The following is a 26,666-nucleotide window of genomic DNA, read 5'->3' as shown; positions in this document are numbered from 1 at the left end:
ACATGGATACCCTATTTAATTGGTATTTATGCCAACCAGCTTTATTTAATTAATATTATGCCAGTCTGAAGAAATAGGTAAGTTTTACAGAAAATTATCCAAATTATCTTTGCCTAGATTTATTTAGAGCATAACACATGTGAATTCACATTTTAAATATCTTATTATGATCATAATATAATTAATATCTAACAAATTAATTGGTAATTACATAACACATTTTAGTAATTTTACTTACCCCCTATTCTTTCTTCATCTTTTTCTCTTATATTGGGGGCCAAAGGGTAAGAGCTTAAGACTAACTTTTAATGATCCTTATTCGTTGAAGTCAGCCTAGAAACTATTCTAAGCCCATGGGGAAAAGGACTGTACGGTCAGAAGATTCTCATTATGACTGAATAGGTCTTCATGGTTCCAAACAAAACGTTGAATAATAAAGTGAAAGAGAAAGGAGGAGTATTAACATGCTCTTTCATTCCCTGTGGGGCAAATTCCCATCTAAACCCCCCACGAAAAGCCACAAGTCCCAACCAGTCCAGCCCGTAAAACAGCAGGCAGTGTAAGCCTTTATGCCTGGGTCCTGAGTCAATGAAGTCCAGTGAAACTAAATACACTTTTAGCCACGCGGAGAGGCTGGCTGGCTAGAAAACTGAATGAGAATTTGATAATTTGATCTTTACATCTAATTCTCTAATTACCCATGCTACATTACAGCTATTTTTCCAAAATTAACACTCAAAGATAATATTGTTTAGGCTATAGGAAGAAAGCAACTAACCCGAAAGATAATCATTTTAAAAGCCATGTATTTGAAGCCATTTTACAAACTTAACTTTTCTTTTAAAAAAATTATTAACCTTAATTCCATGTCTCTATTATTAGATGGGAAAATACACCAAAAATTATACATATTTGGAAAAAATTAATAAAACAACTTTATGTGCAGAAGGAGAGCTGTGCTTACACAGCAGACTAAACACCGTCGTGGTCCCTCTTCTCTGAGATACGTGGCTTGCTTTTATTCTCAAACATGCAGTTTACGAGACAGAGTTCTCACTGGTCTTCCCAAATAATGCCAAACTTCACCTTTCAAGCCTTAGTATAAAATATAAACCATATTTTGATTTTATGTTTCCTGTACTTATGGCATCTTCCCTTTACCTAGGAAACACACTCACAGCAGTGCATGAATTTGGGGGGCGCCTGGGTGGCTCAGGCAGTTAAACATCCAACTCTTGATTCTGGCTAAGGTCGCGATCTCAGGCTCCTGAGATGGAGCCCCTTGTCGGGCTCCTGGTGGGCACAGTGCCTGCTTGGGACTGTCCCTCCCTCTCCCTCTGCCCTTCCTCTCCCGCTTGGTCAGGCATACTCTCTCTCTGTCTTTAAAAAAAAAGTGATATGAATTTCTATAATGAAATACTTAATAACATTCTATCAACAGAATGTTAACTAATTAAAAATAATTAACACATATTAAATAAAAAACAACCAAAAATCTCTCAAAATAATCACACTGATCTTGGTTAACTATAAAATAATTAGGTTCTCAGCAAAAAGAGGGCCACTTTTGAGAGATTTCCCTGTCTGTTTCCATAATATTTATACCTAATCACAGTAACTAAGCAGCATGCTTTACATGTGCACAAAATTTAAGCCACTATGAGCATAATGAAAAAAAAAATGTATAATTTAGCAGTAGAGACATTTACAGGCACGGCAAGATAAGGGGACAGCATGTTGATGTCATTATTTTCTAATGTTTTTAAGTGCTTTCAAGCCTACAGTCACATTATTTGCTTGAAAGGATCTTTCCCATGAACAAGTGATATAAATATTAGGATAAAAGCATTAGTGACTGCGGTCTGTGTGATCACCACATCCTCAATGTGCCCAGGAAGAAACGAGCTTCAGAGAGTAACAACATTCAGGATTAAAACAAAATGAGCATTTATCCCATTTATTACTTTTTACTAAACTGTTAATCTACTCATAACATAATGTGTCCATCCTCACTGAGAGTCAGTTAACTCTGATAGTGTTGTCTCTTTCTGGATTATTCTATTCCATTGATGTCTGTCTGTCCTTATACTCACATGATTCTGCTCAATTTTGGCAGCTGTGCTATAACTGCTGAAATCAGATAAAGTCGGGAGCCCTGAGTGGCTCAGACTGTCTCTCGGTCTGGGCTCAGGTCACTGTCTCAGGGGTGTGAGGCCCAGGCCCACACTGGCTCTGAGCTAAGCGCAGAGTCTGCTCGAGGTGCTTTCTCTGCTCCCTGTCCCTCCCTTTCGAAGACAAACAAAGTCTTTTTTAGAAAATGGAAATCAGATAAAGTCCTCCAAATTTGCTCTTTTATTCAGAATTATTTTAGCCATCCTAAGTCCTTTGTATTGTGTATCAGTTTCAGAATTGACTAATTAATATAGAAACAAAAATGTGCTAGAATTTGATTGTCATAGGATAAAATTGTCAGATCCATTTGTGGAGAATTTACATCTCAACTAAAGAGAGCCTTTCAGTCTATTGCTTTATACCTGTGTTCACTGAAGTCTTCTTTATTACCAATGGCTTTTTAATAATGTTTTATAGATTTCTTTGTGAATGTTTTGCACTTTTTAATTTAAACCCATCATTAAGAATTTTATGTTCCTGGGCACCTGGGTGGCTCAGTGGGTGAAGCCTTTGCCTCTGGCTCAGGTCATGATCTCAGGTCCTGGGATCGAGTCCCACATCAGGCTCTCTGCTCAGCGGGGAGCCTGCTTCCCACCCCCCACCTGCCTCTCTCCCTATTTATGATCTGTGTCAAATAAATAAGTGAAATCTTTAAAAAAATAATAATAATTTTATGTTCCATTATTTTAAATTGAATTTTTTTAAATTTTGTCTAATTTTCTATTTGTTCACTGCCAGTATGTGTGTGTGTGTAAATATTTACACTGTCCTTTTATCCAATGAGATTTCTAAAATAATCTGCCAGCTCCTAAAATTTGTCATATATATAAGCGGGTTTTCTCTCAGTCCTGTTCCATTAACAAATCCCTGTCATTGTTTCCTCAAACTTAGGGACTTTCGCCAAATGCAGTTTTGTTGTTCAGTGACAAGCTCAAAGGGACTCTTGTTCTGACATTTTAGCTTTTTCTCTACATATGTCCATTCTCTCCCACTTATTAGACCCCAAACCCAGTAACCTCAGTCTCCTAATGTCCCATCTCCATATTGTCTACCAGGGAGACCACCATCCTGGACTGGGGCTCCCCTCCCATAGCTGTGGTTCTGAAGTGCCTTCATGCAGAAAGCTGGGGGCCTGGACTCTCCTCACGTGCCTCCCTTCTCTCGGAGGTCACATCCCGCACTCCCTTTTGAGCCTGCCAACAGTTGCTTCATATATTTTGTCCAATTTTTCTAGTCATTCATATTATGAGAGAAAGTTCAGTTTCAGCTACTCCATTTAGCTGAAGATAGGATTTTCTCTTTAGGTGGTTTTCTAAAGCCTGGCAGCCCCTTCTCTATCTGCTAGTTCCGTCCTCACAGTGGTTCACTACACAAAACAGCCCTCCCTCAAGCAGCGAGCGGCTTCGGAAGATGTAAGGAGATGGAAGCCAGAGCCTCGTCTCTATGTGGTAGGTAGGAGTGACGTTGTAGAAGACCGTAGGCAAGGTGGTCACTGAAAGGCCAAATAATTTTATTTGATCAAATTCTAAAGAAAAGGGTAACTTTTATACGTTGGTGAAATAAAAGAAACAGGTATGCATTACGGGAAAGACAAAAACGTTCAGGCTGCTCAAGGGAAAGACGAACATCAGAAAGAATGAGGCGAATGGGCCTCTAGCCGAGGTGCTGAACCTGCCGGTCAGCCCCGCACGGCCGGACGCTTGGCCCCACACGGATGAGAACAAGGCCCAATGAATGGGAAATGGCCTGGCGATCACCAAAACCGGAGGCCCCACAGAAGAGCCCCGAATGCTCAATCTGTGTTAGTAACGTTTCCGCACTTGTACGGAGGAGAAGGAAGGAAGAAGTGCTCAAGGGCAAAGAAATGTATTCGCTGTCGGCTCCTTCGGCTCCAGAACCTCATGGAGCCACACACGGGACACGTTCTCTCTTTTCAACACAGTGAGACTTTCCCACACGCCAGGAGCATCATGAAGCCAAGGCTATTTTGTAAAAGCTGCTTGGGAAAGCATTATCCAAGTGAGAATGCGGAACTGTCTGTTTTGCAAAAAGCAAGACACCTCGTGTTACTAAAGACGCCCACTCCATAGTGCTGCCATTTAATTCAACTAGCTCTGATAACGCACTCTGGGGAAACTGGGGTGAGACACTGCAGAGATGAAGACAATTCAGATTCCTCTATCCTGTAAGTAGCTCACAATTCAGAAGAACTAAACAGACGGAAAAGCATTCCAAATTTTGGCCAGCAATTATCTGGAATTTATCTCAGTGAGATGAGATAAAACCATATTATAGTTTGTAAAATTCAGGGGCAGATGTTTTAGTAAGATTAAAGCAAAATAAAAGTGTTCCATAAAGCTTACCAGCAATGTAATACGATATACTTTGAAAAAAATATAATATATGATATACTTTGAAAAATAATATAATATGATATACTTTGAATCGTAAAACTATGAAAAGTTGGGTTTCGTAAAGTCTACATGGGTCAGTGAGGTTCATATTTTCTTTTCCACACTCTTCCATTCTCTTTAGGTAGAGAATGACTTAATTTTCATATATGTATATGAAACATATATATATATGTCTACTCTGTGATGTAGTTTAGAATTTTAGAGGCTCGGAGCGGCTTTGACAGGCGGTAGCTATCGGGTCCCTGTGCCGATGAAGGGAAAGACTAAGTCAGTGTGACTAACGATTTCCTTCCTGACAACTCACAGCTACGCAGGAGGCAGAATTATACCCAATTCACTGCAGATATAAAACCAGTGAACTTAAAGGTTTTTCTTTTTTCTTTGTTATGGAGAAAAATATAGGATGACAAATGAGGCTTAATATAATTTGTAATAATGGATATGGAAAATGAAAAGCAGTAGTTGAACATGAATGCGAAAAATGTGAAAAAAAAATCCTTGGAATGTTCAAATAGTTCTTCTTTTCCTAAAATTACCAAATCTGTAATTAGATCCAATAACCCTAAACTTTTTTTAAAGTTAAAGGGGCTTCGAGGCTCCTGGGTGATAAGTGTCTCCAGAAACCTACCTTCTGTACATTTTTCTTCGCAGTCCTCCAGAGTTGCAAATCGATTCTGATTTCCTTCACATCCTCCATACATAAACTCCTCACACTGCTGAGTGTGGATGTTGAAAAAAAATTGCTTAATCATGGCTCTGCATGGGCCGTTATCTGGTTTCAAAGCACAAAATGAATGCAGAAGTTTCAGGGGCGGCAACTCGACATCTACAAGGTAAAAATAAAAGATATGGAACCCTTCATCCACACAGTGATAATGTGTTTTATTTCCTTTTCCATCTGTCCTGATTTTTCTTAAAAAGCACAACAGAAACAACAACACAGGCTGAAGAAACCAGGACAGGTTATTTAAAATTATCAAAAAGGTAAATAACATTTATAAACATGCCAAATGAAAAATATTCTATCAACAATTAAACTTTAAGAGTAGAATAATTTTCTAGACTAGTGTTAGGAATTTGGTTTAAACGTACACAGTCAACCAGCATGGAAACGCGTAGTCATCGTAAGGTCACCACTGTGTTGACATTGCAAGTAAGTAGAGACATCTTTTTAAGTTCAGCAGTTTTTAGGGGTAGACATTAATGGGAAGCTCTTTGATTTGCTCTCCCTAATCCACAACTGTGTCATTTTTTACATACAAACAACTTTTTAAAAGCAGCAGTATACACATGTTCGTGTATATATATACACATACGTATATAGTATTATCACACTGTATTAAGCCGTTCCCAAATTATGAAAACGCTGGTGATTAGTATTATAAATACATACATATCATGGTCCCTTCTTTTACTTACCATGGTTAGTTTTTAACAATGTTGAAAAGACTTAATACTGTCTATATTTTAAAATAAAATGAGGCAATTTTTTTTTTATCTCGAGTTAGAATTTTTTTTCCCTCAATATCCAACCACTTATTTTAGTCACAGAGGAATTTCATATCTTGGGAAAGGACTTGTGTATACAGAAAACTCAACTTAAAATTTTAAGTTTTATAGAGTCTAATAATATTAATATTGGACTAATTTTAAGTAAGTTGCATTTGCTTATCGAATCTCTCAGTAAGATAGATACTGAAAATTGTGGTTGGTACTATCAGAATAATAAAAACAAAATAATATTATTTATACTTCTTGAGTATTGTCTATAATATATTTTCTAAGACTTTCAGTATTCACAACGATCACTTCTGAGGGACAGTGAAGCCTTAAAATGACCTAAGCCAATTTGCCCTTTAGAGGGCAGCAGTAAGCTGCTAAAATAAAACTGATGAAGTCTGGGCATCTTCCAAAAGGAGTTTAATGCACTATGAATTTACTTCGAAAAAATATGAATGGACGCCATCATTTAGAAATATATGAAACATTTGAAAAGAATTAAATAAAAGAATGAGTTTGTGAATATATAACCGCCTAGAAGGAAATCAATTTTGAATATCCTATAGTTTTAAAACTTGTGTGAATTTTTTGAAAGAGAAGATATAGATATCATAAAAGTTAGATTAGATAATTTTATTAAATATCTACTACCCTCCAGCTTTTGTTACCTTAATGATCTACATCGAGTTAATGTCAAGTGTGAGCCACATTTCGGTAGTGTTAGAGCTCTTTGTGATAAAATAATTGGAATTTTTTGTTAATTTCTATATGGGTCATAAAATGATAAGTAAGCCCTGAAATATTGGAAGGGTTAAAAATATAGCTTTCTATACATAAGTTGTTATTATTCATAATTATTCATTTCACAGTAATTTATTTATGAACATGTGAATTTTATCTCAACCACTCATCCAGCTTTTAAACTTAAAAAAAAAATCAAAGTTTAATTTATAAACTTTGATTTATAATTTATAATTTTGATTTCTTGGATAACTGAACTGACAATTTTTTCAGTTGAAATAAATTGAGCTGACAGAAATGATAAAACAGTAAATTTTCAGGTCCCAAATTTGATCAGGTAGAATAACATAAAACAGAGATTTATTATGACACACAGATCTTCATCTACTAAAGACACGGATATTTTCAGCACCAAACACAGTTTTCATGAATTGCCTAATTAGCAGGTTTGGCTAATGAGCAGGTTAGCTAATTATTACTAGTCAAACCTTTAACTAATGCTGAATTTTATGCCCCTGCGCACTCGTGCATTTTCAGCTTCCTATATGGTTAGGTACAAACAAAAAAATGAAATTTGTGTCTTATCTCTATAATATTTTAAAATAATTTTATACCAATTACATAGCATCCCTAACGCCAGTCAATCTCTATAACATACATGTAAATAGCTTACCAAAATGAGTCAATAATCATTTATTGACATATACAATGTTTCCTCATTTCTTTTCAATTATGTGCCTAATATTTTATGCTGATGAACTTATTAGAATATGATTGGCTTTAAAATATCTCTCCAGGCGTATCGAAAGTTTCTGGCACCTAATAATGTGGATACTCCAGAATTATAATTGTCCTTAAATGCTCTTGGATGTCCCTGAAATATTTTTTAAAATTATATACACAACTACTTTTCTCTATAGAAATTCATCATATATATATATTATAGCAATTATATACACATTATATATAAAATAGCATTTTAGAGAGTTGGTAAAAATACTTTCCATAGATAAATACGTGAATATAAATATAAAAGTGATTAATGAAACAATATGTGCTTTCCACTCATCACTGAAGTTACAATTGTCAGTTTGAAATAAAATATAACCAAAGCCTTTTCAGAGTAGTAGTGCACTTGCGAATAATTGTAAATCCTGCTTACATTCTCTTTCTTGAAGATTTAGAACATGGTCCCTGATATCGTGACTTGTTAAGAGCTGTGAGAAGCCAGAAGACTTTGCCTCTAAGACCCTACAGTGCACTTTACTGCGAGCAGACCCCCGGCAAGTATCAGTGTGTGGGCACGAGGTGTTTTTACACTCTACACACGTTTTTATGCGACCAATAAAAATCATCAGTTCTATAAATATCTGATCTTATAATCAGATTGCAGAATCTCAGAAGTCACATATTTAATTTTGAAAAATGAGCTAGGAATAATAGTCATCTGGTATTCTCAATGATACGGCTCTACACAATGACTTTGGAAATCCCTATAGCGCTCCTTAGACAATACGGTGGTCGCCGATTCCCACATCAACGTGACTTCCGATGTTTACAGACACAGTACCTCAGGCAGGTGCCCGCAGTGTCATTCTCTACCTGTAGGACCCCGGCGGGGCTTTACCGACTCCTGAGTTGCTGTAGATATTTACGATAACTAGTTTTTATAAACAGTAACTTATATAAGATTCTTTGTCGTTGATCATTCCTCTGGTTCTGACTTTTGATACACCTGCTAGTACTTTTCGTCATGCCGAACTTGTATTGCACATTTTCTCTATTAAGCCCAGGCCACCGAGGTCAACTTGTTATTGAGGATTGTGCCACCAGGTGGTGGTCGTCCGCCACGGAAGTCAAAGCTGTCCTTGTGGGAGTCCCACTAGCTCATGTTTCCGCAGTGCTGTGCCCCAGTCATTTGGCGATTTTATTCTTTAGTAATCACACCAACCTTCGAAAGGTATTCTCTCCATTTGCAAATTACAAAACAGCACCGTGGAAACTGACTGCTCAGTTCACACCACGAGCACAGGCTGTAGAACTGACCCCCACCTCATTTTAGGCCAGACAGCCCCCACGCTCATAGGCAAGCGATCTCGCCAGAGATCTGCATGACCGAGATTCCTCAACGGGCATTTTAGGTCTAGCACATAAGATTTAATTCTAGAATTTACACTCACTACATTTTTTCTCAAATTGACCTTATTAAAACTGAAAATGTTTCCGCTATGAAAGGTCGGTAATTCTATAGCAATTTCCCAAGTGAAACACTAAGAACTATAGTTCATTAGTTTATTATCTATTTATTCATCTTTACCATTCGCACTTTAATGTATTTCTTGGATGAATCCCATACTAGAATACTCTTTTAAGCAGTCAGCCTGACCCGCCCTTGGCAGAGTGTCCCTGACGGCGGGGAGAGATGAAATGTGGCCTCTCCGGTGCGGTGCCGCTCCGCCCAAAAGGGATGGGAGTCCGTCTTGGTTTTCATTTCTCACCTTGGATAAATCTCCTAGAAAGTTAACAATCCTGTGTTGACCATGGGTCAGGCTCTGCGCGGTCATGGCAGATAAGATAGCACATTGGGGGGCAGTGGCGCCCCCCGGCATGTAGCCTGTGGACACTGAAGACTTACAAACGTTCAAGAAGTTCGAGGTGCCCGGAGAGCTCAGCTTGTCTGCAGGGTCAGGGACAGCTTTCCTGAGCCTCCAAATGGAGACTTCAGCAAAGTGTCACTGAGGAGGATCAGCCTAAGCCCATGTAACGAGAAGACAGGTACGGGCCGTGGGATGGGGGTTTAATCTGATGCAGTCACAGGAACAGAATTGTGGGTTTTAGTGTATCATTTTTATGATTGACTTTTTGCATTTTATGTCTCACTGTCCCCTCCCCTGTCCTGGACGTTGGATAGCAGCTCATGATAATATCTGGGGACATGTCATGTCCTTCTCCTGGACCTTGTGCAGAAACCAAGAGCGTTAAGGTAACTTACTATTTAAGAGTCTACATGCTGTTTGATCCTTTCACGAAAGATCTGCTTTGTCTGGCAGCAAAGAACACAGCCAGATGCTCTCCGCCGTCTCCGTGCCGGAAAACGTGCCAGGTGCTTCTGTGCAGTTTATGTAACAACCCTACGAACAGTTTCTGCCTCACGAACGTATCAGCTAAGACACTGGGAGTCAGAGCGTTTACGCAACTCATCGAATCTACCGTGTGGCAAACCTCACGCCTGATCGTGAACTGTACGAAAGACACCTGTCTTCCTCCCAGGGCTCCCTGCAAAGCTTCTCTCTCGCTCTAAAGGAATTAAAAAAAAAAAAAGAAAAAAAAGAGCTTATCGCTAATTTTTTTTATTATCAAAAAGTTTATTGTGTTTCATCTTCCCTGCTGGTTGGACTGATTAAGAAAAAGCCTACTATTGCCTTGTGAGAGAAGTGGTAAAATGTTGCACGTTTTTCTCTAAGATGATACTGGCCTATTCCAGGAAGTGGCCACCGCTAAAAAAGACGACATGACCTTGGCACCGTGTGATCAATGGTATCTTCAAAACCACATTGATTCTGATGTGGGATCATGCTATTTCAAGATTAAAGGCAAAACAAAAGCAAAGAAACCCCAAAACTGGTTCAGACTGTGCAGCCCGTTTCGTGATCTTCATATCTAGCATTCAGATAAAAAAAGTTTTCTTAGCCAGAAAGTTTTGTTTTGTTCTGAATTTATGGAGAGATTTTAAACTCCAGCTGAATTACGGATGGTTTATTCCAGTTTCTCGGTGGACTGTACCAGCCTAACAACGTCAGGAAGCTTCGGGTTACTGGCTTGCGTCTTCTCAGCCTAACTGAGGGACGACAGGTTAGGTGAGTACTGGGGTCCTTTCTCCTCCATCTTCAGGACCGGTTGTCTGCTGTTTTTCCCTTTTGCGACTTTATTCTCTACATTTCTTCTCTTCTCAGCTTCCAGAATATTAGAAACCTCTTTTGATAAGTGAGACAAATGAAGAATTAGAGCCCAGATTCTCATTTTATAAGACACAGTATAGTGTTTACTTTGTTAAATAGTGTCTCATCTTTAGGAAGTTTGTATAACAATATTTTATTTCCAATGACAAGTTAAGTCTCCCCTGTGAAAGTGTGAGATTCTTGAGAACTTGGTCTGAGTCATCGCTGCTTCCCCAGTACCTACTGATTTCAAGCACATCAGATGTAGTTACTCCATCTTTATCAAAGGGAAGTACATCAAACGAAATCCCCCTCGAGAGTGGTTGGAGATATGAAATAAGAAAATGTGTGGCAGTGTTCCGTACGTCGTCAACATACCGACAGAGCTGTCGCTTTGGTGTGTCTGTCTCACTACTACCAATGACTCGAGATCTCTACCAATAATTTACTAATTTGCCACAAAATGCTAAGAAAGAAATATATAATAATAATCACTATACAAATTTTCCTTTTTCTGTTGCTGATTATTAATATTTTATGTTTAGATACGGAGCTTTAGAGGATTAGAACTAACTGTATTAAGCCAGATCTCCTATGTCCTGTTTGACTAGAGTCTCACACTGGACTTATCTCAGAAGTTGTTATCTTGAGAATAAGGCAAAAAGTGAATGTCTATAGTGTCCTCCCCTTTCTCACGCTTTTCCCAGCTACAGGACGGTACCAAGGTTGACAGCTGTTTCTATAGTACTTTGCTCCTTGCAACTGTCCAGAGATACTTCTGAAAAAAAAAGAAGTCTTCCTTGCTAATGTGAATTTTTTTGGTCTAAGTTGTTTTGTTTTGTTTTTTGTTTTGACAGATTACATGTAAGACATTTTCCAGAAGGATGCCACTTCCATAGAAGCTAATTTTCACACACAATGGAGAAAAACATATTACATTTTGGGATCAAAATTGAGAGCTTTAAGTAGCCAAAAAATATGAATGCTTCTAATATTTTACCTGTAATATCTGTATAATCTTCAGTTTCAAGGACAGCACTAAGAGGGGCAGAGGCACAATCAAGCAGTAGATACACAGACACCCAAAAAATCTGTTCTTTCTTCATTGTATAAATCATCTCTGAAATACAGAACCCAGATATATTTAATTGAAAGTTAATGTCAAATCATCTGTAGACCAGTAGGAATCTGACGCATGCCTCCAAACTTAAATTTCTATGACCCTTAATGTGTACTGTCCACAGATTCCATGAGTCCTGTTTAAAACGTGTATATAGTATTCGACACTGTAGATGCACCAATGTGCAGTGCGTACGTCTAATAATATTGAGGCAAGCAGCTCATAGTTCAAACTCGAAAATGCAAATGAAAATAACAACTGATCAACGTGCCTAAGTATCACTAAGACCCATTTTCATGTACAGCTCTATTTGCCACATCTCTCTCACATCTATTCTTTGTCAGTCAGAATTAACTATATTTTAATATTCTGGCATTTTCCTATTATTTCATTAATGCAACGTTCAATTCCTGACTTCTCTTTCCCATGGCTTCAGATCTTTTCTTCAAAATGAAAGACATTTTCCAAAGTTTTGTCTTTATTTCCTTTAAAATATATTTGTTTGCATAACCAATTTTCAACCCAGATTTTCTATGAGACAGCAGACAGAACCGGAGAAAAGAAATCTGTGGCGTTCCAGCAAGTCCTTTACCCCAAGCTCTCACCCTCGATGTAGGGAGGTATCCGATTCCAAGAGTCTCACAGAACAGTGACCCTAGTGATAAACCAACACATTTACACTATGAAGGAAACAGATTTCAGCAGGAATGAGACTTGTCCTTCAAAATGATTTAGAGACCCACAATAAAGAGTAATGGGAAACCACACTGAAATTGGTTTAGGGTCTTTCTACTCCGGATTCAGAGGCAGAAGCAAGTGTGCTCATACAGCACAGGAAGAGAAAAAGCAGCAGCATAGGAACATGTCCAGCCACTGATGTTATCGGAGTCAGGAGGGAAAGAGAAATCTTATCAGTAAACCTCACAAGTGCAAGAACAGATACTCCATCTGAAATAATCCAGAGAATTCTCCATTTACTCCTTGAGGGAATCACAGTGGTAATATCCACCATTACGGCGTGTGCAGCTTTATACTAAATAGTAAAGTAATGCCGTTTGGGTTTAAGCTTCATTAAAATCACTAGTGAAACGTACAACCTACTTTTTCACAACACTTTGTAAGTGTTAGCATGTATTTGACTTTCTGTCAGTAGCCACGCTATATACCTTCTATGTCATACCTGAACTATTTGAGTCCACAAATATATATGTAGGTGTGCATACACATACATAAATGATTTTGAAGAGTCAATCAGCTAAACTTCTAGTCTTTATCTTGTGTTTGAAAATGTAGTTTTCAGGGCACCTGGGTGGCTCAGTGGATAAGCCACTGCCTTCAGCTCAGGTCATGATCCTGGAGTCCTGGGATCGAGTCCCGAATCAGGCTTCCCTTGCTCTGTAGGGAGCCTGCTTCTCCCCTCCCTCTGCTTCTCCCCTTGCTTGAGGGCTCGCGCGCTCTCTCTCTCTCTCTCTGTCAAATAAATAAATAATCTTAAAAAAAAGGAAAAAAAAAAAAAGAAAAGAAAATGTAGTTTTCAGAAGGTCTGGGTGACTCAGTCAGTTAAGCATCTGCCTTTGGCTCAAGCCCTGATCCCAGGGTCCTGCAGTCCCAAGTCAGGCTCCCTGCTCAGTGGGGACTCTGACTCTCCTTCTCTCTGCTTATGTTCTTTTTTTTTTTTTTTTTTTTCAAATAAACAAATCAAATCTTAAAAAAAAAAAAAAAAGAAAGAAAAGAAAATTTATTTTTCAAGGACTGTTCTGTCTCCATTAGTTTCTTTCAGAGATACAACCCCGTTGTATTTTGAGTGCAAAATATGGCCTGAGTTTGTGTCCCTTCACTTAGGGAACAGGCTGAAGTTGGGCGCCTACGACCTGGATGAGAAATTGGGGTCTCAACCCACCAAGTTACTTTCTGAAAACTAGTGGCCTATAGTGTTTCATTTCAGACTTTCCTTGTTGCAAGGATCGGATCCAACAGTTCAGACAGTTTGGGACAAAAGGCCATCGGCTCATTCACACCCGAGAAGGTGGAAAATCCCAGATCGGGAAGGTTTGAGCGTCGCCGGGAGCGGCGCCGCGGGGACGAGATTCCGTGTCCGTCAGCGCGCGCTCTCCACGGAGGAGGACCCTAGTTCCCGGGTTTTAACCTTAAAAGAGTCTCTCTTCAAAACAGTGTGACTGGAGCACCTGGGTGGCTCCGTGGGTTAAGCCGCTGCCTGCGGCTCAGGTCATGACCTCGGGGTCCTGGGATCGAGCCCCGCATCGGGCTCCCTGCTCAGCGGGGAACCCGCTTCCTCCTCTGTCTCTCCGCCTCTCCGTCTGTCCAATAAAGAATAAAATCTTCAGAACAGTGTGGCCGCTGCTGTTTACGGACTAGGGTCCAACCGCTGAGAGCAGCTCCGAAGCTCTCCAGGTGGAGGAAGCGCCGGCTCAGGCCTGGGCCAGCGGCGGGGCCGAAAGCCGTCGGGGAACCGGGCGAGTGCGCAGGCCGCGGCGGCCTTACCGCGGGGAGGGGGACCCGCGCGGGCCTGCGCCCCTGAGCACGGACGTGAGGCCTCCGGACGCCGCGCAGGGCGGTTCGCCTCCCGGAGAGACGGAGCGCGTCGGGCCGAGCACACCCCAAGCCCCGCGCGTGCGCTGCGGCCGACCCCGAGCCCCGGTTCCCGCCGCGGGAGAAACCGCAGCCGCAGGGCGCGGCGGGGGGCGGCGCGGGGCGCGGCATGAAGTCGCGGCTACACCGCAGGCGCCGAGTCCCGCGCCGGTCCGTTCAGCCGCGCCCCGCGCCCGCCGCAGCCCCGCGCGCCCGGCCGGTCCGGACATCGCAGGGCCCGCCACGAGCAGTCCTCTCGGAAGGAGGCGGCGGATGTGCCGGGCAGAGGCCGCCGGGGCCCCGGGGCGGGAGGCGGCGGCGCCGGCGGGGGAAGCGCGTCCCGGGGCCTCGCGGACCGGCTCGGGCTCGTCCACACCCGCAGGGCGGCGCGGGGCGCGGCGGGGCGCGAGCGCACGTGCCGCTGGAGGAGCGGGAGACGACGCGTCGCAAGGGCCTGCGGGTCACGGGGCGGGGGAGGACCGGGGCCGCCGAAGGTCACAGGCCGCCGGCGGACCGGCTCGTGCGCGGATGGGCCCCGCGCAGACACGCAAGGTCGACAGGTGCGGAGCCGCTGGGCGGGAGCTCGCGGACGCGGACGTCGGGAAACCGCCGGCTGGACCTGGACGAGCCCCGCGGCCGGAGCTCGACGCCGCGGCAGGGTCCGCCCGAGCCGCCGGGTCCCCAGAGTCTCCGAATCCGGACCCGCGTGCGGCGGGGTTCGGGGGCGGATCCTTCCGAGATAATCAGGCCTCGGGAAGGTTCGCGGTCCTGTAAAAGGTCCCCACCGAGACCCCTCCCGTGCCCCGCGTGAGGTGCGACCTGTGAGCCCGACCCGTGCTGACCCTTTCGATGTCCAGCTCAGTATCAGAAGCGACCGAAGCGGGAACACATCGTACGAATGGGTCATGACTAATGGGCGTGATCCTACGTTAGACACAGAGATTAGGGAACCTAGAGGAAGCCTCGACCCTTGGGGATTTACACGTAGCAAACTGGCTACATAAAAATGCGACGTGAATGCCTAGAGAAATGGTCAAGGATCTTTGTATGCCAGGCACGTAGCAGTAGGAAATGAACCCAACCTAAATTATTTCTCTTGAATAAAACCAGTATTTATTTTGGGGGCAACAAACTAAAATTCCTAAACTTACCTCTGCCAGCAACCTGTTAAATAACCTTTGGAAATAAATTTATACATATATTTTAATGATTTTATTTATTTACTTGACAGAGAGTGAGAGAGCATAGCAGGGGAGCAGGCAGAGGGGGAGGGAAGCAGGCTCTCGGCTGAGCAGGGAGCCATACTCCGGGCTTGATCCCAGGACCCTGAGATGATGACCTAAGCCGAAGGCAGACGCTTAACTGACTGAGCCACCCAGGTGCTCCATATTTTTTAACCTGATTTATAAACACATGACTTTGGCTACATTGTCCTTAAATTCCATTCAAGCTTTAAAAATGAATGCATTTTAATTAACATATTTTATACACTCCACAGAATAATATATAGTTATGTTGTAGAACTTACGTTTTCCATTCACTTTAATGGTAATCTGCAGCGTCAATTTTATCCTTTTAGGTCAAGATGTATTCTCAGGATAGAAGTTCAGCAAGATGTTCTTAGCTGTTATAAAAAAAAAAAAGTGTTCATAGGTTAATACATATTTAAGTCTGAATTAAAAAACCTTATATAGGCTTCTCAACTGTAGGATGTTTATAGGATCCTTACTATAGTATTGTGCAATTGTATCTTCTATGGGAGAGTATAGTCAATGTATTTCCAAACTTATATGACAAGGGGCTATTTTCCCATAAAATATTTTTGGAAAATTTCCTTGACAAATAATGTTACATTTAAGGAGAAGTCAGTAGATTATCTGATCTAGAAAAATATTTAAAAGCATGGTGTGATCTGTGCTTTAATAAAATCCAGCATGGATGGCAGGACATCGAGAGGGGAAAATTCAAGTGGAACTGGCCGCTGGGAAGTCGCAGAGGCTCAGACTGAAACTATGAACGGGAACCGTCAGTGGAGCTACAGGGCCAAGGTCAGGTCTGAGAGATGTTCTGAGTTGAGTATTGCGGAAACTGAGTAACTGAGTAAATACAGGATATGAAGGACAGAGAATTCAAGTATATCCTGGGTGATTTACTGTGCTGGGCACACAAATAGGTAAATTAACATAAGTATTGATCGGCGTGCGTAGTAGTAGGGCTGAATTCAGTCTGGAGAGATTGTGTTCTAAGTGGACCTGTATAAAGGCAGTTAAAGACGTCGGACGGGAGCTGGGAAGTGTTTCGCTGAATCACCATCCCTGGGAGGCAGGGTCATTTCCCCAAGGGAAGCAAGCGGTGCCAGTAGGTCATTCCCAGCTCCCCCTTCAACTTTATTTCCTACCCGCTCGGGTCTATGGACACTGCCTACTAATCCCCTGGCTTCAAAGAAACTGCTTATTTTTAAGCAAACCATACTCATTCTAGATGTTCTACACTGAAACTCCTGTTTCTTGAGACAGGGGTGCCGTCCTCCAAGACCCTGGAGCTGCAGGCTCCTCCTTGAGGAGCCTTTCCAGAGACCTTCTCCCCCAGAAGATTTTCTTCGAGCACCAGATTTAGAAAGTAACCACCACGGGTTCCTTATCATTTTCCACCCCAGTAACCTGGGTTTTCTTTTTTAAGTTTCTTTGCCTTTTCAGTACCAAACTGTAGAAGTTCTTTATCTGTTATAGATATAAATTCCGTGCCAAATGAAAACATATATATTTTATCTTGGTTTATGTCTTATCTCTACTTTTTCATATACGGGTCTTGATGAGCAGAAATTTTTATTTTTAGTAAATTCGATTTTTAAAAAATAAATCGTTCAGTAGCTATTAGTTTATCTACAAGTTGAACAAACATTGCCCTAGTCACTGTTAGAATACTTCATTATCCTCTAGGAAAATTCCCCACCCATTAGCCATCACCTCCGTGCCTCCCAGTTTCTGTCTCCACATGTCTCCTAATTCTGGACAGTTCACAGAAATGAAATAACGCACTATATAGCCTTTTGTGTCGAGCTTTTTTCATTCATGTCTTCAAGGTTCGTCCATGTATAGCATATACCAGTATGTCATTTCTTTTTATTGCTGAAAATATCCTATTGTACAGAGATACCATAATTTATCCATTTATTAGTTAGAGAGCATTTGTGTTTTTTCTACTTTTGGGGGACTATGAATAATGTTATGAACATTTGTGCACAAGTTTTTATGCAGACATATGTTTTCCTTTCTTTGGGGTATATGACTAAGAGGGAAATTACTGTATCATATAGTAATTCTTCTTAATATTTTAAGCAACTTTCAGATTATTTTTCAAAGCAGGTCTACCATTTCCCATTCCTACTAGGAATGTTCTGCTTTGTTTTCCGAATAGCACTTATCACCACTTATATATGTATTTTTGTACATGTTCACTGTCTCCATCACTAAGCATTTTCCATTCAAGCATAGACCCTTTATGTAACATTCACAGTTCCATGTTTAGTACCTGAAATAATAACTGAGGAACACTTGGTGAAAAGCAAATTAACTGGGGGGACGCCTGGGTGGCTCAGTTGGTTAGGCAGCTGCCTTCGGCTCAGGTCATGACCCCAGCATCCTGGGATCGAGTCCCGCATCGGGCTCCTTGCTCAGCGGGGAGCCTGCTTCTCCCTCTGCCTCTGCCTGCCAATCTGTCTGCCTGTGCTCGCACTCTCCCCTTCTCTCTCTCTGATAAATAAATAAAATCTTAAAAAAAAAATAACTGGGATATACTTTGTGACTAAAATTAGGTTACAATATGGATCTTTGGATATATCAATGCAGTTTTATTTATCTCTCTCAGTCCTACCAAAAAATAAAGAGATTAAAAGCAAATGTGACGAGGAGTCGTCCATCCATATTTCTCTTTTCTGGAAGTACGAAATACTTCAATTGATAAATGTGCTTATTTTTTTTTTAAAGAAAAGGTAAATACAGTAGATTTTGTGTTCATAAAATTTTGCTTAAGTGGTAGGTATTTTCCAAATCAAAAGAGGAATAAGAATGATTGCTTAAATCCAATCGAGATAAACGGCAGCGTGTAGGAGAAAGTGTGAAAGAAAGGGAAGTGGTTTGTGTGACTCTAGGAAGTGCGGAGCCAGAAATGGAAAGGAAAAGAGAAGAACCTTGAGATTTTCACTTATTGAGGATATAAGCTTATCTATGAACTTCAAATCAACTATAATCCTCTTAAAAATCTTACCTATATGAACTATTGTGCCCATCTTAAGAAAAGTGAGGCTCAGAAAAAGGGCATAACTTTTCCAAGTAGAATGAGACGGAGCTAAGCTTGCACCCAAACCCCTGTAACTCCGAGCTCATGGTCATCTCAGCAGACCAAGATGCCTTCCCAACCACCGGTCAGTCTTCAACAACATCTACAAAGCACTCTGCCTGTAAGGTTGCTCTGGTTTGCTTGGCAAGTATATCACTGTATACAGGTGGCTGCATTCCTTAGGGAAACCAAGAACCATCAAATCAAACCAAGTAATGTCCCGTGCGATCGTCCCAAAGAAGATCTTTCCTTCTTCCATTGCTCCTTTTTCTCTTTCTCTTGTTTGTCCTTCGTTCCTTCCTTGTTCCCTCCAGTGCTGCCCTCCTTCTTCACTCGACTTAGATTTGTTTACAGTTAACAGAAGGTGTGGGATGAGACTGTCATGGGCTCAGTTGTGTCCCTATAGATTCCATGTTGAAGTCTTAACCCCAATACGTCAGACTGTGTCCTATTTGGAGATAAGGCCTTTATTTTTTATTTATTTTTTAAATATTTTATTTATTTATTTGACAGGCAGAGATCACAAGCAGGCAGAGAGGCAGGCAGAGAGAGAGGGAAGCAGGCTCCCCGCAGAGCAGAGAGCCCAATGCGGGGCTCGATCCCAGGACCCTGAGATCATGACCTGAGCCGAAGGCAGCGGCTTAACCCACTGAGCCACCCAGGCGCCCCGAGATAAGACCCTTAAGGAGGTAACTGGGGACAAATGAGTTTGAGGTGAGTCCTAATCCAATATTACTGGTGTCCTCATAAAAAAAAGAAAAAGAAAAAGAAAAATATGGTTCAGATACATACAGAGTAAAGACTTACTACCTATTAGCCCAGAAGAGAGACCTCAAAAGAAATTAGTCTGTGTTGACACCTTGGTCTCCAACGTGCAGGTCTCAGAGCTGTGAGGAAATAAGTCTCCGTTGTTGAAGCTACCCAGTCAGCAGCACATTTTCACGGCAGCCCTGGCTCAATGGTACAGACTGTAAAACCTCAAATTCCAGTTCAGTGACCAGTTATCGAATTTGATAGTTCATGCATCCCTTCTTTGCCTCTGTTTACTCGTTTCTAAAATGGGTGTTTTACTAGAACCGCTCTCAGGGGTGTGAGGATTAAAAGGAGTCGGGGGATTGGGGTCGATTTCAAAGGCACCGGGGTGGTGACCAGCTCAGCAAACCGCCGCGGTCACAATCCAGGTCAGTAATTCCTGAGGACGGCCGGGCACAGAGTGAAACGCAGTCCTGTTCGCGGCGCGTGTCCTTCCTTGAGAACGTTCTCTCAGACTCTTTGAAGGTCTAAAAAATACCTGAAAATAGAGCTCTGATTGGGAAGAGTTCAGGGACCAACAGAGACATTTCAGGTCTCATGGTTACTGTGGAGCGGCTGGGCTGCCTGTGGACACGCGGCCGCACAGACCTTCAGGCAAAGCGAGTCTTGTCGGCTGCAGCCGGCCGGGCGGGGAGCGGACTGGAAGGGCACGGCCGTGGGGGTGCATGAGCCTGGGAACGTGGGATTCAAAGAGCAAAAGCTCCCAGAGAATGGAAGGGATCCAGAGCTGGGGGTAGCGCCAGGTTCTAGAACATCGTTTCAGGAAAGGCGTGAAACTACCTGCAGACAGTCACTCGGCTGTCATTCCCAACTTCTGCTGTTTTATCCTCTCGTTTTTTAAGACTTATTTCTTTATCTGAGAGAGAGAGAGAGAGAGAGAGCACGCAGGGGGAGAGGCAGAGGGAGAAGCAGACTCCACAGACTGGGGACCCCAAAACGGGGCTTGATGGCAGGACCAGAGGTCATGACCCAAGCCAAAGGCAGTCGCTTAGACCAGAGGTCATGACCCAAGCCAAAGGCAGTCGCTTAACCGACTGAGCCAGCAAGGTGCCCCTTATTCTATCATCTTTAAATTAATCTGGAAAAGTTGTATACTATGTTCATTTGTATATCATTGGCATGGTGCTTATGTAATTTAGACTTCCTAGCTCAAATTTTCTTTTTCATATATTGAATTTTTTTGAAGTCTAACTATCAACCTCGAGATCAATGCATACTTTCCCATGTTGAAAAGAAGAAATTCCATTTTGGCTGCGTCTTTGTAGTGCACCAGTGAAAGACAGGGGAGACAAAATGTGTCAACCAGAAAAGAGAAAAAAATAGCTTCAAGAATAATTCCAATTTTCTGCTCAGCAGTGGCTGATACTGTTACCCTGGTGTTTCTCACCACCGTCCACTCAATCTGGCTGGTCCCTGGGGGAGCTACCCTTCTGCCCACTAACATCTGAAGCCTGTTTTTATCTTTAACCTGTGTGCTTCTTTGGCTTTTTTTTTTCATTTTGTGTCAATTTGCAGTACCCAAACACCAAGAATAATGACTGAAGAAAGAAAAAATTAGGATAAAACTTATGGTGGGAAAGCAGAAAGATTAAAAACCCTATAAGGATTATAATAATTTTCTCTTTATGTTTTGAAATTCATTTTTTACAAGTAGTATTTTCAATGGAAAATTTTCAAATATCCATAATGACTAGGTTCCAAAAATGCATTTTTGTTAAAAACTATTTTTAATAGGCTTCCCACTCCTGTTCCTGAAGGCAGAGTTTCTGAACTTGTACCATCTCAGGGAGAGGTTTGAGAGTCAGACTTTTCTCAGGAAAAGAGTATTTTTTGAATAAATACATTGTGGGAATGCAAATGTGCTGGCAGTTCTCCGAGAGAGGTCTGAGGCTGTGTGAGCGCACATCCGCCACACACCGAACTCTGACGAGTCAGGTCAGGGCCGTCTCTATCGCTGTGTTAACTTTCCCCAGGCCCCACATTCTTGGGACACCGAGTCATCATTATAAATACTGTTTTGGCATTGGGATTATTTACCTATGAAATAAGATTAAAATAAAGATACAATGTCATGAGGTTCTGAGTAAATGGAAATACATGCCACATTTATTTTAAGAAATACTGAAAGTACAAAGATATCATTATAAGACATCATTTTTTTGTAATATTTTATCTTTTTTTGAGTGGTTTCTTATCGTTCAGCTTCTGTATCTTGACAATAATGCTGTATAGCCAGTGGGACAGATACACTGGATTTATGTTAGCAGTTCGTGATTTGTTCCCGACGTCCTATACCCAGCTGGCTGGTAAACGACAGAGGCGGGACTCAATCCCGGACTTGCCCAGAGATTTCCTTAAAATAAGCAAGACTCAGGGGACAAAGATGAAATCCGACTCAGGAAAATATAATTCAGTATATTAACTACTTATATCTCTCTGTATTTATTTGTCTTTGAAATATTGATCTTCATTGTGAATCAGAGACAATGAGTAAGTAATATCACCAAAGGAACGACAGGATAAAAATCAGTTTCTCTGGTTTGCTAATCCTGTAAGTCCAATTCATTAACTAAAACTAATTTTTACTGTGGTTCTTATTACTATTTTTGATTTATTGAGTTGCCTAAATGTTTCTATTCCTGGTTTAAAATATATACTTCATAGTGATTATATTTAATACAGCATAAATATTTCTACATCATTCTATCCATATATATGGGAAGTTGGTTTTTGACTCAACCTACCTAAGCACATTCACTAAGGGCATAGGTCAAGGCCTTAAAAGACCTGGGGGGGGGGGGGGGGTTGTCCCTTACACTTGAGACGAGGACCAGAAGTTCACCCAGCAGTTACAGACCCAGTGGACAGAACGAGTCTCCACAAAGGAACACCTAAAAGAGGTGCCTGAAAATCTGTAAAGTATCATATTTTCTTTTTTTCTCCAAACTTTAGAGGAAATAGAAGCTACATCTACAAACATTTAAAAAAAAATTTTTTTTTTTGACGAAAGACCAAATCTGAAGGAGCACGTGGCTGGCTCCGTCAGCCGAGCATCTGACTCTTGGTTTTGGCTCAGGTCACAAACTCAGGGTCCTGGGGTTAAGCCCCGTGTCAGGCTCTACCACTCAGCAAAGAGGCTACTTGTCCCTCCATCCATCCATCTGCCCCTCCTCTCTCTCCCTGAAAAAAAAAAACAAATAAAACCTTAAAAAAGAGAGAGAGACCGTGAGAGAGGTTCATATGATATATAATATTATTGCAAGTGGAAATGGTGAGACGTGGGCTGATCGGTCAGTAAAATACAAGGTAAATTCACGGTAATTGGATGGTTAAAATCACAGGGAAGATGAGGAAGAGAAAAGAATCCAGCGCAGCTACAGTTCCTGATTTAACAATGTGTCGATGCATCGTTCCAGGCACGAGTCGAGAAGCCAAAGACGAGGAACTTGTTGCTTCAGGAAAGTGATGACGTCCGTGAGAGGCAGTTGGAGTGTGAAATGTGTGTGAGACATTCCCGGTGTAAGGACCTATTCAGCCAGAGCGACTCCACCTCCGTTAAACAGCCGTTTTGTTGTTTGTGCGGAGAACGTAAACTGACCCGGCACCCACCCCCAGAGAAACTTACTTAGAAGCAAGTCTGGGAAACCGGTAAAATATGGTCGGCCGGTCCCTGGTAGAGCCCAGAATGCGAGGATGAGTCAGGCCAGGTGGGGACATGGAATCAGTGAAGCGCACCGGAGAATGCAACCCCCACCTTCGGGGCGCCAAGCTTGAGCGCCAGTTCTGACCGGAGTGATGGGTTCGTTCCAACAGCTACTGCAGGGTAAACTGGAATTCAAGTGGCCACTTGCCTGCGTGCGGCCCGACATGACTATGCAATGTTACAATCCCACTGGCCACCGATGTGTGGCCGGGCCTTCGCTCTAGAAGCGTTAGTCTGTGAGGCTGGGAGGCGTCGCTCACTTCGGGGGCGGCGCTGGCCGGTCAGTCTGACTTCTAATACTCGGCATAGAATAAATCTTTAAAAAACGTGCACCTTGTCTCAGTCTCGTTCTTTGATAACAGACCCTGAGAACAGGAGCCATGAACAAGCAGCCCAGTATGTAGACGTGGGGCTCAGGGCCGATGTCTCTGCTGGAGACAGAAACGTGACAATCGAAGTGTAAAGGTTCATCACTTCCGTGGACTGGTGTGTGAGAAACGGACTTTGTACAGTGTTTGCTCTGGACCAGGCACTCTTCTTCTTCAGGTGGTTTTACAAACTTCAGTTTGTGTGACCTGTGACTCTACGAGGTCAGTGTGAAGACTGGAAACAGATACCCGAGAGCGAAAGTCCGCAGAATGAGGAAGAGGAAGAGATCTGAGCAGAGCGAAGAACTCGCCAGGGAAGCAGGAGGAGACCCGGCGAGCCACAGCGGCAGGAACGTGAGGGGACATGGGCACTTGGAGTCGACACTGTCTAAAGCACAAAGGGTTCGAAGTAAGGCAAGAGCTAAAAACGCATGCGTGGGGTTTTGTGACAGTGACATTGTCATCGCCCTTGCAAAATTACAGAGGATTTGGTTCGGTTTCGTGGGCAGCAGCAGGTGAGCTATCGAAGGGACTGAGCAGAGGCTGTGAAAACAGCAAGTTAGGGTACCATTTTATGAGCGGACTCTGAAGAACCAGGAGTGCTGTCAGGGACACTTGTGGGGGGTAGAGTTCATTTCTGCCACTAGAGAGAGGGAGGCAAAAGCTAAAACAAAAGTAAAATGAACAGAGGGGCCCTGGGGGGCTCCGTTGGTTAGACTCCCAACTCTTGATTCCAGCTCAGGTCGTGATCTCAGGGTCCCAGGACTGAGCCCTGCAGGCTCCACACTCAGCAGGGAGCCAGCCCCTCCCCCCGCTCCCACACGTGCTCTCCGTCTTTCTGAAATAAATAAGTGAATCTTTGAAAAAATAAAATGAATAGAGGGTCCTGGGCAGCAGGCGAAGAGGGTCTTTGGCCTGAAGGAGAGAGTATATTCCGTTAAAACAACACGTTCTCTTTTTCTCTGGGGCCAGGGAGATAGAGGGACGCGATGCATGTCCAAGTGTGCACACGCACGTGTGTGTGAGAGTTGTTAAAGGACAAGTAGAAAGTAGATTTTCTTGCTGTGACTCAATTTTCTAGGTGACTGAGAGGTTGAGATCGTTCAAAAAGTCAAGAAGTAGTGGGCTTTAAAAACGTGAGGGTTTGATCCTCTCTCGATGCAATAAAAGGGCATATTGAAAATTTCTATTAAAGGATTTATGGGGGGTGCCTGGGTGGCTCAGTGGGTTAAGCCACTGCCTTCGGCTCAGGTCATGATCTCAGGGTCCTGGGATCGAGTCCCGCATCGGGCTCTCTGCTCAACAGGGAGTCTGCTTCCTCCTCTCTCTCTCTCTCTCTGCCTGCCCCTTCACTTGTGATTTCTCTCTGTAAAATAAATAAATAAAATCTTTAAAAAAAAAAAAAAAAGGATTTATGGGTTTCTGGAATCCAAAAATTATCAATGCATAATAATTTATGCCTCAAAAGTCAGTGCTCCTTCTCTCTCTCCGGATATAAAAATTAAACTTTGGAAGGATTCAGCGTTGGATTTTGTGAACTGGACAGACATAAAAGACTTTGAGGAGTGTTGGCCTGAGCAAATACACAAGAAAAATTGTTGTTCGTGCAGAAAAATACGCTCTAGTAAGGGAATGCGAATTAGGCCACTGAGATTATGGACATATTTTGAACTGTTTTTAATGATTTACTTCTTTATTTTAGAGAGAGCGACAGAGCGCATGCACAGTATCAGGGGAGGGTCAATGGGAGAGGGAGAGAAGCAGACTCCTGCCGATCCAGTGCCCGCGGGCTCAGGGCTAGACCTCACAACCCTGAGATCAGGACCTGAGTCGGAGTCCACAGGGGGCTGCTCAGCTGCCCAAGCCCCCCAGTTGCCCCTTATCTGGGACGCCCGGCACCGCTGTCTCCGTTATCTTACTTGCCGCACATTTAACCACATTCTTTACCACTTTCCCGGGAATCAGCAGTCTGTTCAGAGTCTAGTTCTCAGGGAGAGATAACCTAGAACTGCCCCAGGGGTACATTTATTAATAATAAACTGGTCAGGGGTGCCTGGGTGGCTCAGTGGGTTAAAGCCTCTGCCTACAGCTCAGGTGATGATCCCAGGGTTCTGGAATCGAGCCCCGCATTGGGCTCTCCTCTCAGTGGGAAGCCTGCATCTCTTCCTCTCTCTCTCTGCCTACTTGTGATCTCTGTCTGTCAAGTAAATAAATAAAATCTTTGAAATAAATAAATAAATAAATAAATAAACAAACAAACAAACTGGTCAGTAGTCCACATTCATGGGTGACTCCACTCCCCTCACAGGGATTGGTATTTAATTGTCTCTACATGATAAATCGCTAGCCAACAGCACGAGATAGAAAATACGCCATGTTCCCAGGATGGGCACTTTTGAACAAAATCCTTTCTCTAATGGAGCCACACGGGAAAGGCCACATGATGTCCCTGTTCACTGGCCTCGATGCGGTGCCTTTGGCTGAAGCAACCATCATGTACGACTGAGAATTACCTGAAATAAAACTGCATGTCAGGGGTGCCTGGGGGGCTCAGTCGGTGAAGCCTCTGCCTTCAGCTCGGGTTGTGGTCCCAGGGTCCTGGGGTTGACCCCTCATGGGGCTCTCTGCTCAGCAGGGACCTGCTTCCCCTCCACCGCCTCCTGCTCCCTCTGCTTGTGCTCTCTCTGTCTCAAATAAATAAATAAAGCCTTAAAAAGAAAACTAGCTGCTCTAAGTGATAGAGAGAAACGGACAGATCCTGGTTCACTAACCAGTCTTGAAGCCCGTTACCCCTCTGCTTTGTGTGATAAGACCATGTAACCAGGTACGTAGCCTCAATGTCTAAGCTAGCGGTGCTGCGGCTCTGTCCTGCCACCAGCCCGATGTGACCTAACTGGTAGTTATTGTGCCATTTTTGCTTCTACAAACTGGTTATGAATCAATTTGTTTCAACTGCTCTTACTTGGAGGA

General features: G+C 42.6%; 1 protein-coding gene across 13 annotated transcripts in view; it reads right to left on the bottom strand.

Annotated features, from left to right (window-relative positions):
• The window catches only part of TFPI (tissue factor pathway inhibitor), a 98,917-nt gene that overhangs the window by 26,899 nt on the left and 45,352 nt on the right, over positions 1-26,666 (bottom strand). For 11 of the 13 annotated variants that reach the window (XR_009352123.1, XR_009352124.1, XM_059168644.1 and 8 more), the window contains 3 exons: positions 16,003-16,098; positions 11,766-11,885; positions 5,215-5,412 (listed from right to left, as the gene is read on the bottom strand). Coding sequence is in view for 11 of the 13 variants with exons in the window: in XM_059168644.1 (XP_059024627.1) it covers positions 5,215-5,412; positions 11,766-11,883 (316 nt within the window). In the remaining 2 variants the exon portion in view is untranslated. Of the gene's footprint in view, positions 1-5,214; positions 5,413-11,765; positions 11,886-16,002; positions 16,099-26,209; positions 26,362-26,666 lie in introns of those variants that run through there. The other 2 variants (XM_059168645.1, XM_059168649.1) reach the window with 2 other exon arrangements.

This window comes from Mustela lutreola, chromosome 3 (genome assembly GCF_030435805.1).
Source record: "Mustela lutreola isolate mMusLut2 chromosome 3, mMusLut2.pri, whole genome shotgun sequence".
Taxonomy (NCBI): Eukaryota; Metazoa; Chordata; class Mammalia; order Carnivora; family Mustelidae; genus Mustela; species Mustela lutreola.
Note: the sequence above shows the minus strand (reverse complement) of the source record. Positions and strands in the feature narration are given on the sequence as shown.